The following is a 12,500-nucleotide window of genomic DNA, read 5'->3' as shown; positions in this document are numbered from 1 at the left end:
CACATGCATGTAGTCTGCACTTTGGGTCACTTTAACCCTTGTATTGTCTCTTTACAATATAAACTGACCCGGGACTTATTCAGGGTTTTAAAAACAATTCTGAAATAAAATGTTACTTTATAATCTATTAATAAATGTTGTCTTTATCTCAGTTTCTAACAGCTGAGATAACATCTATGTTTAGGGAATGCTTCAGTCTCTACTAGCACACTATTAAACATGGAAGTGGGGTTATAAGGTTATAATTCATGTTAAAAATCCACTATGGAAACAACATAAGTGTCATATCCAGAATAATGTTCTGAGTCAGGAAGACATGTTTATCTCAGGAAATAAGGAAAGGACGCTGATTTCAGGTAGAAAACATGGAACTTTTTCCATTTTTCTTCTTGTAAAAATTTGAAATGGGTCAATTTGACCTGAACGCCGTACAAGGGTTAAACAAAAATAAAAAAAACTTTTATATTTTAAATCTCAGGCAGTTTGTTCTCTATTTGAATCAACATTATTCCTCCAATCTGGCATCACATCTGATCCCAACTATATTTCACAGTATTATCACATCTGATCCCAACTATATTTCACAGTATTCATCACATCTGATCCCAACTATATTTCACAGTATTCATCACATCTGATCCCAACTATATTTCACAGTATTTACAGCAACATTGGACCAAAATGAAGACTTACTGTCGGACCTCAGGATCTGACCAGGTGCAAGAAGGATGACTGACCCGAGTAAATCCTCTTCTCCCTCCAGGTGTGAGTGTGTGTCACGTTAATGTAAATCCCACTGGACACACACGCAGTTACTGAAGAGAGACTGAACAAGAAGGACTGAAGGAGTGAGTTGTCTCGGGGGGAGGTCTCACGGCTCTATGGGGGGGGGGGGGGGGGGGGGGGGGGGGGGGGGGGGGGGGGGGGGGACGGTGTCTCCGTTTATCAGTCGCTCCATCATCTCTTTATACTCCAGCAGGTGGAGCAGGCATGATGTCACCCACCTCTCAAGAACAACTCATAATACACACTATATCTACTGTATATGGAGCTGTCCAATGTGTGTGTGTGTGTGTGTGTGTGTGTGTGTGTGTGTGACTGGCTTTCACTGGAGAGGGGCAATAGTGCACCAAATCCAAAAAGTTCCCAATGAACTGGGATACTATTTAGGATTTGGGGTTCTGTTGCATTACAAAGTCAAACTTGCTTTAACTTACTTCACTTTACTGTAAAGTGTTAAGCTGTGAACTTTTCGTAACCGCAGCAACACATTTATATTTGGAGTTGCTTGTTGAGACCTTTTCCATTTCTGTAGGCGCTGGAGCTCTTTTCATCATTAATAACAACATCATCATCAGTGATGCCAACCACCGTTGATTATGCTATAACTACTCACTTCTTTCTTCTGTTTATTCCAAACCATCAGCTGTTGTTGCAGATTTCTTCTTTTCAGAAACCCAAAACTAAAAGTTATAAATTAAATGATATACTGTGGGTCGGTTCATGTTATGGACACGCAGTAAATACAACTTTTTGACAGCTTTAAAATAGCCTCTCTGGAATGTCAATCTTCTTAAAATGTTGTCGAGTGCACATTGATCCTATCCTCCCTGTGGACTCAACACGCCATCAGTCATGTTAAAATACACAGGACATGTGAGAAGAGGAATGTGTAATGATCTACACACTAAGAAGTAAATCCCTAAAATTACAGAAAAAGTACCCTGACTTTCTACCGTAGTTAAAAAAACTGAATTTTTCAATTAAATAACTGTGTGAATGATTAAAAAAAATACATATATATATATATATATATATATATATATATATATATATACCTGAAAATCACATTCAAGGGACAATTTCTGTTAAAATTTACAGTCATACAACTGTTAATGTACAGATATTTCTCAGAGTGATGACAGGCAGATTGAATGGTCAACAATGAAAGCATGATTTGAGAGAGATAACGCGAGATAACGCCGTTCTGCGACAGGACGCGGCAGCGAAGACGAAAAAGTCAAGACGAGACCGAAATGACAGTTTAGTTTGCATATAATTTAATACAACCAATAAGACAAACATTGTTACTGCATGATTAGAAATACATCATTTAAATAAGGGCTTCAACTTAAAATAGAGTAGTAGTCTACAGACGGGTGACTTATTTAATCCTTGTGTCGTCTTCCTGTCAACAATGAAAAAAATAAATAAATTGCTTTTTCTGAAATATTTGTCACTTTTTCAATGTTATAGGTGGTTTTTTATGTTCTTTCCAAAGCTATTTGATTTTCAGCTTATTTCTTTTGATGAAAAACCTGAAAATTGGTCAAATTTGACCCGAGGACAACACAAGGGTTAAGGACAACCTGTGGCTGCAAAGGCCGTGGCGTCCATATCATCGTTTTACGGTAACCCTTGGTAACCTGCATGGAAACATCTGCATTTCCAGAGTAGGGTCGTCCTTTGATGTGTCACCCGTCTGCATGTGCAAACAGTTAATAGAAATCATGAAACCATCTTCAATTGAAAAATATGGCTATTCCTCATTCTACTAAAACAGATTTTAAAGAGTTTTTAGTGGTTTTTCCGCCGTTAACATTTGACAGGAGAGTTCGGTGAGAAGAAACCAGGTTGGATTCGAAACCTGGACCTTGAATGATCTCTACCACTGAGCCAACCCGGCCACATCTACTATAACACATTTTATCAACAGATGATTTAGAACAATGTTTCCCAAACTTAGGGTCGTAGCCCCGTTTTATTGGGTCGCCAATTGGCAGAGAGCAGACTAAATGCTCAGCATGACCCCAGCATGACCTCAGAAGGGCACTTTCAAAAGCCGAACCTGGACTAGATCAGCTGGTTGATATCTCCAAGCGGACACATACATCTCATTAAATTCAAGTCAGCATTATTTAAACACGTTGGTGTCGGTACTCAGGGATGATGGGAGGGGACAGAGACACAAAAAGGAGAATAGAGACCTTTTCTGTCTTTGTTTACTTTTATAATGGAATAAATATACTTCATTTACATTTAAATTCATGGTTTTGTTCCGTAAATTCGGGTCCTGGGGAGACACCGAATTTCCCTTGTGGGTCTTGAGCTGAAAAAGTTTGGGAACCATTGATTTAGAATTATGCATAACCTACTTTCAATAAGTTCCTGTTGAACGTGGTGAGAACATAAATTGTTTCTCTTTGCATTGTGTTATTGCAAAATATTAGAAAGAGCCACCCAAACTCCATAAACCCTATTTTTTAGTAGAAGTGATATTTCTACATGGCAAATAATGTACTAGAAGGTGTTGCAGAGTCATAGTAAACCATCAGACCCAACAGTCAAGACATGCATGCTGCTCATTCTGTGTAACTGAATCTGTAATTGAAAGGTTCATGTTCTAAATAAGAGCAGTTTTGTGTTCAGTTAGTGAGGTGATTGATTCTGTGAAGAAACAGGTGTCAGTTATGGTCCATGATGAAGGAAGGAAGGAAGCAATGCATGCTGGTTATGGTGCATTTCACAAAATGTTCCAGACATTGCTCTGAGGAACAGTGGACTCTGATTAAAAAGTTGATTGGAGAGGGGAAAACATTTAAAGAAGTGCAGAAAATGATATGCTGCTCAGCCAAAATGATTTCAAATGTCTTGAAATGGAGCCCGAAGTCTGAACAACGTGGAGAAAAACGGTCAACTACCCTTCAAATGGATGGAAGAAAAGACAAAATGGAGAAGGCTCGATCAATGATCAGCTCCAGGAAAATCAAAGAAGACTTAAAGTTACCTGTGAGTACTGCTACGATCATGAGAAGGCTGTGTGAAGCAACACTAAAATGAATGGGAGTCAATGGGATGCTAACGATGGCTCATGATGGCTTATCAGTATCAAAATGGCTCCATGGGAGGTTGGCTTTGTGATGGCTGGCTTACCCCGTTGTGCTATAATAACAATAAAAACAACAGCTCCCATAATTCCACGCAACTTCCCGACATCATCTAAAGTCTGCGTTGACCACCCGTTGTTTTAGTCGAGAGACCCCTCGCGGCAAAAAGGTACATAAAAAAAAAAATAAAGGGAAAATGTAAAACTACTTCAAGCTGATTTGTAGTTTGTTCTTGCACAATTGTTTTCAACTGGCTATAAATAGCTTCATTTAAAATGCATGTGTAAATATTTGAATAAATATCTAGGTTTTTAGATTAAAACAGCAAATTTCAATTCTTTTTTTTTTGCATATATAGGTGAATGCATTAACTTGCATCTTACACCCTAAGATGCCAGTTTAGCAGTGAGGGCATATAATTCGTCATAAAGTTCATATAGTTCAACTCGGACATTTTAAATATAAATGTAAGCCCCCCATCCCAGTTGACAGTCTCTGAAAGCTGAATTTCAGTAGATTCCAAACAGTAACGTGGTCACGTGATGCTCAGCTGGTCACGTGATGCTCAGCTGGTCACATGATGCTCAGCTGGTCACATGATGCTCAGCTGGTCACATGATGCTCAGCTGGTCACATGATGCTCAGCCTCCTCCTCATGAGCCCTGTGTCATTACTGGTTTCTGCAAACAGAGACAGACAGAAACACATCCTCATTGGCTGGTCAACAATTATATAATTAATCATGTCATGCTTTGATTGGGTTAATGGATTCACTGTTAGGCATGAAATCATTCATTCATTCACTTGAATCTAAGAGAAACTACAGCTCTGTGATATCTTCGCTAACCTTTAGAAACATGTTGATGACTTATTAATCATGGCAGGAGCTGTGGGCCTTGTTAATGATTACTGTAGAAGACAAACTAACAGGAAATGGACAACATATTCAAAGCTATTAAGTCATCACTCCCCAATATCACATGCAAACATATCTGTGGGACGTAATGAGGTCGGCGTCTAGGCGCCAAACACAACGTTATGCTGTCATAATCAGCAATTCTAACGCCAGTTGTTTGACTGAAACAGTGATAATCAACGAAAAATTTAAGATTTTAGTTATATTGAACTAAAGCTGTGGTTTTAAACTGGACTGATGGAGACTGGACCACAGCTGGGCTACAGGACAAAAACTAATTTGTTGCATTTGGCCAATAAAGTATTGTGAATTTTGTTTTTATCAATTAGACCTGGGTGTGACACAATGTGTGTCTCAAATTCACAGAAATGTATTCAGCCATGTACTTCTAAAAGGAGAAATCCAGTAGATTCCAGTACGTAGCTCTGTAGTTGTAAATGTGGAGGTGTGTCAGTAGAGAGAAAAACTAACCAATCGGTGCTGCCTACACCGAGTTATCCTCCTGCTAGAGTTAGCACCCAACAGGCTCAAACAGGGCACGTTTTAAACGTGTTTGTAGTCTCTAAACATGTTCAAAATGTCATTAAAAGTGCCCCCCCATGTGCAGTGATTCCTTCTGAGTGAACACAGTAAATCTGACTGCAGCAGATGTGACAGAAATGCATAAAAGTTGTGTTAATTCAGCTGTGTTGAGTTCCTGTGTTGAGACAAGTTAGAGAGCTTAGGGACCGTCTACAAACTACAACACAGAAAAGAGATGAAACTAAAATATGTAGGCAATCAATTTATTGGTAAAATAAAGTATTGTCTCCTGCTGGTTGTTCTACAGTACTTACTATTAAAAAATAAGCAAATGCTTATTTTTTTTAATATGTTTGTATCACTTTTATGTGTTGTAGTTTGTAGGCGGTCCCTAAGCGCTTCTTTAAGAATCAACACCAGAACCAAAAACAGCTGAATTAACACAACTTTCATGCATTTTTTTCACATCTACTGCAGTCAGATTCACCTTGTTCCCTCTGAAGGAATCACTGCACATGGGGGGGCACTTTTAGAGACATTTTGAACATGTTTTTAGGCAAAAAGGTTTATAACTTGCCCTGTTAGAGCCTGTTGGGTGCTAACTCTAGCAGGAGGATAACTCGATGTAGGCAGCACCGATTGGTTAGTTTTTCTCTCTACTGACACACCTCCACATTTACAAACTACAGAGCTACGTGTTGAAATCGACTGGAATTCACCTTTAACTCATAGTTTTTCTCTAATTCAACCTGTAATAGTTCTCAGTTCTTCTGGAAGGATCCATGCACTGCTTATTTTAATTCAGGAAAAACAAAAGACGTTTGTAAAAGTCGTGTGTAAAAGCAGAAACTACAAATAATATTAATATATATTTGTCCCTCATCTAGTGTAAAGAAAAAGTGTAAAAACATGAAAGAACATAATATTAGTCGGAATAACTGAAAAACAGTGATTATACATTCTTAATAATGCAAGAATTTGTTTATTTGATTGAAACAGAAGAAGCAAAAAAAAAAGAAAGGACAGCCATTTAAAATCACCACAAAGCCTGATGGGAAAGCAACCACCATCCTGCAGAAGTCAAGCCCAGTGCAACCAGTACAGGAAGACTTGGTTTCCGGCAGTAGAACCATTTGGGAAACGACATTTAAAATAATGGTGCGACATTTTCAGAAATACACTTGAAGAGAAGATCAAAGCCACTACGTCTGTTAAATAAAAAGCAGCCAGCGGCTAGTTAGCTTAGCTTAGCATTAAGACTGGATCCCGACTTGGTCGAAAGTCAACAAAATCTGCTTACCAGCACCTCTGAAACTCACTAAATAACATGTTGTGACCTGAGTATATTAGAAATTAGTAATGCATAGTAATGTCTGTGTGTGTGTGTGTGTGTGTGTGTGTGTGTGTGTGTCTGTATGAGAGGTATATGGGTTGTGTAAGATGAATGAATGTGATAACGTGTCTTTTGTCTTGTGCATATTAATTTTATTAAAGTGTTTCGTTAGCCTGACACCAGGAGCTGACACCAAGCTGTTTCACCGTGTTTTCAGTCTTTATGCTAAGCTAGGCTAAGCTTTTATATTTTTTTGTCAAGACAAATTATGCATGGTACAATGTCGGTGGAACTTAACCCGCAGACATGACAGTGCTATCAGTTTTCTACCTCTGAGAACGTGAGTAAGTGTATTTCTCAAAATGTAAAATTATTCCATTAAGTTCAACATTCAATAACTTTAAGACAGACTGACTATGAGACTGTAGATGAGTTTTGTTCCCAAATGGCAGCTGCTATTGGAACTGAACTCTTCAGTGCACACAGCAGCGTATAGCGGGGTCATACCGCACAGGTGGCCCTGGTCTCAGGCTTAGCCACGGGGTTCCTCTGGGTCAGGGAGCCCCTGTAGAAGGAGTTCCTCTCAAACCTGGCCACCTGGCCTGGAAACACACAGCAACTACATTGCACATCCATGTTCTACTGGCTCGGTTTCTTCACACTAGGTACATCTATAAAGTCTGACTGTGATTTGCTTTGTGGATTTATTACTAACCTTAAATTGTAAAATGACAGACACCAACAATAACGTTGTTGGAAAAGCATCGCTGGGAAACAACTCTTTAACTTCTATGTTTGGTGTCACATACGTGAATGGAAGTGAAGTAACCCAAATAATGATGATTTTCTAAACTTAACTAAAGATGTTTTTAAACCTAATCAAACTGCGACCGATGTCCAACGTTAACATTGTGTTTAAAACCTGCGATCTTTACCTTTAAAACGCAACCACTACATTCTGTCTTGGTTTGGGGTTTAGTTTTGGATTCCTTTTCTCTTTTGGTCCTGTCTTGTGTTTGTGTCCCTTCTCCCCGGTCTTTCGTTGTCTTGTGTTCCCCTGAATGTCTGTCTGTTCTGTTTCCTGTTTTATTTTGAAGCCTGGTTTTTGTCTTGTCTCACCTCTATGTTTACTTCCTGTGTCTTCCCGCTCTTGTGATGTTTTCCACCTGCTTCCATGCCCTCTAGTCACCTCGTTACCTCGTTACCTCGTTTATATAATGTCTGTGCTTCCCTTGTCTTGTCAGATCCTTCTGTCTTGTGAAGGTGTTCGTGTCTGCGGTCCAGATATTCCCAGTGAGTTGTCCCCTGTGCTGTTACCCTGTTTTTTTTAATGTTGGACCTATTTTGGACTGCTTGCTTTTGGACCTTTTGGATTTTGTTGTTCCTGGACTTTGCCTCCCCTGGTCTCTGTTTAATAAATTCTGGTTTACCCTCGCCTACCTGCCTGCTGTCCTCATCTCTGCATTTTAGGTCCTATCCTCGTAAAACCGTAACACATTACTCTTGCGTATGAGGATAGAAAACGCTCCTGTGGGTCCTGTTAGGGGGTAGGAACCAACAACGCACAGTACCTGTCAAAGGTTTTGACCTACTTTCCCGTTGAAGTGCGTCCAAACTTTTAACTGGTACCCTACATCCTCATGTGGTTTGGAGAACTTGTTGCACTGGTCACAAAACCAGAGAAGACTCTTCAACTCCAGGGCTGATGTTATACAATGAATAACGTCAGGGTTAAAATCCCGTTTCTGGTGAGCAAATGGATGAACTTGGCTTTCAGTGTGGGGTTTACTTTGGACACACACACACACACACACACACACACACACACACACACACACACACACACACACACACACACACACACACACACACACACACACACACACACACACGCACTGAGCTCTCTTAAAGGAGCTGCAGCACCATTTTACAACAAATGCCTTATCACGCTTCATCATGTCTCTAGTCTGAATGGGGATTGCCCCAGAAGAGTTTCTCAGTGGCAAGCAAAACAGATGTTTTGAATACTCTGCCTAACAACATTTATATTACTAAAGTATTTATAGTACCTTTGTGAATCCTGCAGAGTTTAAAAATCCAACATACAGTTGGGAAAATTAAAGCTGTAGTTCAATAGGACACTGTGTTTACCAGCTCACAAAGCAGATCATCATGTTCTTTGAGTTTAACAAGGTTAAGATGTTTCGAGTCAGGCAGAAGGCCCTAAGGGATCCTGCTCCAGGGCAGCAGTGTCAGTTCTTACTTGTGGGAAAGTTGTGGGAGAGTCTCCTTGCTTGGATCGGGATCGCAGACTAGAAGACAACAAAGCGGGAAACAAACAGAATATATAAAAGTAAGAATGTGAGAAATATATGGCCTATCAGTTATTTTGTCACCTTAAAGGGTGGAAACATTGATCAGAGACAGATGTGCTGAGGAGACAGAAAGGATCTTGTTGGCTGATTCAAATGTAAGAGGGCGGAGTCTAATCCGGCCTCACGCCAGTTCGGGAATGGGTCACGTTATTTTGACCTATTGATTTGTGTACAGGTCACGATTTTCGATTTTGACCATTTCACGAACTGCCATGACACTGGGCTGCTCTGGGGGACGCAACAACGGCGTGTGGCATCAAACGCCACACGCCAACCACAACAACAGGACGGGCCGCCACACGCAGGACATGATCCCAGGGGCGCAGAGACACGATCCGCGGTCTCTGGGGGGGGGGATGCAACAACAGGGACATGAAACGCCCCACGCTGGCCACAACAACGGGACGGTTGGGGTTGTGGTTAGGAAAAAAATAAACGTTGAAAGGAAGTGGTTGGGAAGAGAATAACAAGGAGAGGAACTGAAACACGAGGGACACAATCCCCGGTCTCCGGGGTGAAAGTCCTGTGTATTTAGACCCCCCGACACCACCAACCTCCTTTTTGGCTTCTCAATACGACTCGCTACCGTAATCGTTCTGTGATCACAAAACAGGCTTCCCATTAAAATACATCACTTCAAAAATTCGTAATCAACACATGAAAATAACATTAACTTGAAGTTTTAAGTCTTAGGTTTAGGCAACCAGGATAGTTTTAAAGCTGTTCTGTTTGCAAAGACAACTCCCGGAACTGCATTGCATTTTACATAATATGAAAAGTATTTCACACATGGACACATTTTAATATTGATTTTTAACAGCTCTGACTCTGACATTGCTGTCAAATAAAATAAATGTCTTTACCCTTCTTCTTTTATCCACTGGCATGCCGGCAGCATTCAGGGCAGCAATCCGGTTCTCTATGTAAGAGGCCTTGGGAGAAAAGGAGAGTTCACTTTTCTGTCTCTTCAAAACAAATCTAATACGCCACATGAGCTTGACTCAGCTTCTGGTTTCCCCTTACCTCACTCTGGGCGTTTTGGACGTTGGCGGCTGCCTGAGCTACCTGGTCCTCCAGCTCCACCAGTAAGGCCGTGGAGCCTTTGAAGCTCCCGTTTGACCCCTCCTCTAGCGGGGGCCGCTTCCTCTCCAGGCTCTCTGTTGACTGGCTTGTCTACAAGAGAAGTGATGGAAATAACAAAAATGTGACTTGGTTTTTCATTTAATGCCTTTATGCCTTTATTAAAGAATCAACAGTAGAGAAATGACAGGAAATCAGGGGAGAAAAAGATAAGGAATTACATGCAACAAAGGGTTCCCGATGGACTAGACAGCCGGGGATGTCCTGTGACCCCTCGGTGACCCCTCAGTGACCCCTCAGTGACCCCTCAGTGACCCCTCAGTCACCCCTCAGTCACCCCTCGGCGACATAAAAGTATTCATTTTTGAGCTATTTACTTAAAGGTATAGTGCATAGTTTCTGTGTCCCCCATGATGTGTTCTAAGTAATGACAACAAAACTGTTGGCCCATCCACATGATACAAGCCTTCTGTGATCTCACAGCGCCCCCACCCTTCCTCCACGCAGTCGGCTAGAAGCCAAGGAGGATACATGGGATTAACAAAACATCATGGACTCTTCAGAAAAGGTCATAAGCTTCACTCGATGGTCGCCAAAAGACACAATCTTCTGAACATAGCCCTACTGAGAAATGCAGAGAGAGGTCTTATTTAGCTTTGTATAACTCACTTTGGAATGGTTTGAATTTAACAGATGTTCATTTATATCAAAAAGTTACACAATAAAGCTTTGAGTCTAACATGTTTTTGAAATCCAAATGACTGAAAAGTATGTAGGCACGTTTCAGTCAATAATTTCCATCATTAAAAACATTTTTAAGCAACCCTGATATGCAGAACTGTAACAATTTGCTTGTGTCGTAGGTTAAAACTATTCAGGGCCAGTATGTCAACCAATGTTAGATAATTAAATTGATTAGGGTACATTTTAGTTAAAGTGTAACGCAAAATATCTGCAAGCAAACAACTCATTTAGTACTCATTTAGAGTGCCGACAAGTGTGTTATTCATGAGTGAAAGGTCCTGCTCAATACATGATCTATTTTACTTCAAGTTGTTCAATTTTAAAATGATTTGTTCACACAAAAAATGCTATTGCATCGTTAACGTTGTCAGATCAGAAAATGCCCTCCTGACTTGTTCTGGAAAGAGGTGACATATAACCTATTTTGTTAATTAGGTTGGAGGTTCTTGTTATTGAGCAATTGTTGGATGAAAAGTCCAAAGCAATCTTTTCCAAAAAGGATGAATTTCCAAATCAGCTGGATCATATAAACTAAACCAACCCAGCAGCAGCAGCACAACTGGAATTTTAGTGGTTTCTTTCTGAACAGCAAGATTCACTCTTTTATAAACAGCATATATATATATATATATATATATATATATATATATATATATATATATATATATATATATATATACATACATATATCTCCTGTAAGTGCGTAGTTGACGTTCAAAGTTTACTATAGTTTACGATTTGGTTTGATAATAAGCAGAATCAGGGGGCTGTTGACCTCTGACCCCTTCAGTCATTCTGGGAAAGAAAACCCAGTTTTACAAGTTTGGGCCTAATCAGGTTTTAACTTCAGAGGAGTGGGTTCCCGCTTGTAAAAGCTAGTGTTACATGATTCTGTAAATCCTTAAGAAAGAGCAGTTTGAACAGGCCTATAGCAAAACCCCCAAAAAACAAACAGCTTTGTTAACTATAAGGGAAAGAGGTGCCAGTGAAAACAGTTCAGACCATAGAGCCTCATAGCAACTATAAGAGGGAGATATTTAACTAGTCAAGACTATGTTTCAGAATATCTGGGAGCGATGGTTGCAAAGGAAAAATAAATGCTAAGGCTGAGTTACTTGATTTATGACTACAGCGTGTGCTTGAAGTGGATTGCTGCAGAGCTGGTATGGAATTTCATGAGCCAGGCTGTTTGCTTAAAGTACGGAGTGTGCAACGACCAGATGTGCAGAATGCATGTTTCTGATGAACGTTCTGGCATCAAACTCTTGTTTGTGTGAATCATTCTTTTTCCTCTGCTGATTTTCTGCTCATTTAATCAATGCCATGAGTCCACGAAAGAGGCAACGGTCTGTGGTTAGTTCACATCTGTGACAGAAAGATGGTCGAGTCTATTATCTAACAGCTTAACATCTAAAGTCCGTTATTTTAATACGGTTTAGTCTACGGTTGAAACTTGGTAATGAACGACAGTATGAAAAAACACAACGTTTCATTTACCTGATTGTTCCATTGCCATCGGAAATTCTCTCATTTTCGGCCCAAATGTCCAGTACCTTCCTCTGTTCTTGTGTTGGCGTTCTAACCTCTGGTGGATTTCTGAGGACTATGGTTACCTGGTCCTCAGATCTCTGCAGGGTAAATCC

General features: G+C 40.2%; 1 protein-coding gene and 1 long non-coding RNA gene across 5 annotated transcripts in view; both read right to left on the bottom strand.

The window, feature by feature from the left end:
• Nucleotides 1-2,266: 2,266 nt before the first annotated feature.
• On the bottom strand, nt 2,267-2,727 carry LOC117952569. The gene is made up of 2 exons (XR_004658454.1): nt 2,690-2,727; nt 2,267-2,554 (listed from the first exon to the last, which is right to left on the bottom strand). It is a non-coding gene; the product is annotated as an uncharacterized LOC117952569 (long non-coding RNA).
• Nucleotides 2,728-3,837: 1,110 nt separating this feature from the next.
• Nucleotides 3,838-12,500, bottom strand: part of mlphb (melanophilin b) — a 47,909-nt gene continuing 39,246 nt past the window's right edge. For 2 of the 4 annotated variants that reach the window (XM_034884931.1, XM_034884934.1), the window contains 5 exons: nt 10,057-10,206; nt 9,897-9,965; nt 8,922-8,970; nt 7,166-7,260; nt 4,515-4,567 (listed from right to left, as the gene is read on the bottom strand). In XM_034884931.1, the coding sequence (XP_034740822.1) occupies nt 4,541-4,567; nt 7,166-7,260; nt 8,922-8,970; nt 9,897-9,965; nt 10,057-10,206 (390 nt within the window). In that variant the 3' untranslated portion in view covers nt 4,515-4,540. Of the gene's footprint in view, nt 4,427-4,514; nt 4,568-7,165; nt 7,261-8,921; nt 8,971-9,896; nt 9,966-10,056; nt 10,207-12,500 lie in introns of those variants that run through there. The other 2 variants (XM_034884932.1, XM_034884933.1) reach the window with 2 other exon arrangements.

Source organism: Etheostoma cragini, chromosome 11, assembly GCF_013103735.1.
Source record: "Etheostoma cragini isolate CJK2018 chromosome 11, CSU_Ecrag_1.0, whole genome shotgun sequence".
Lineage (NCBI taxonomy): Eukaryota > Metazoa > Chordata > Actinopteri > Perciformes > Percidae > Etheostoma > Etheostoma cragini.
Note: the sequence above shows the minus strand (reverse complement) of the source record. Positions and strands in the feature narration are given on the sequence as shown.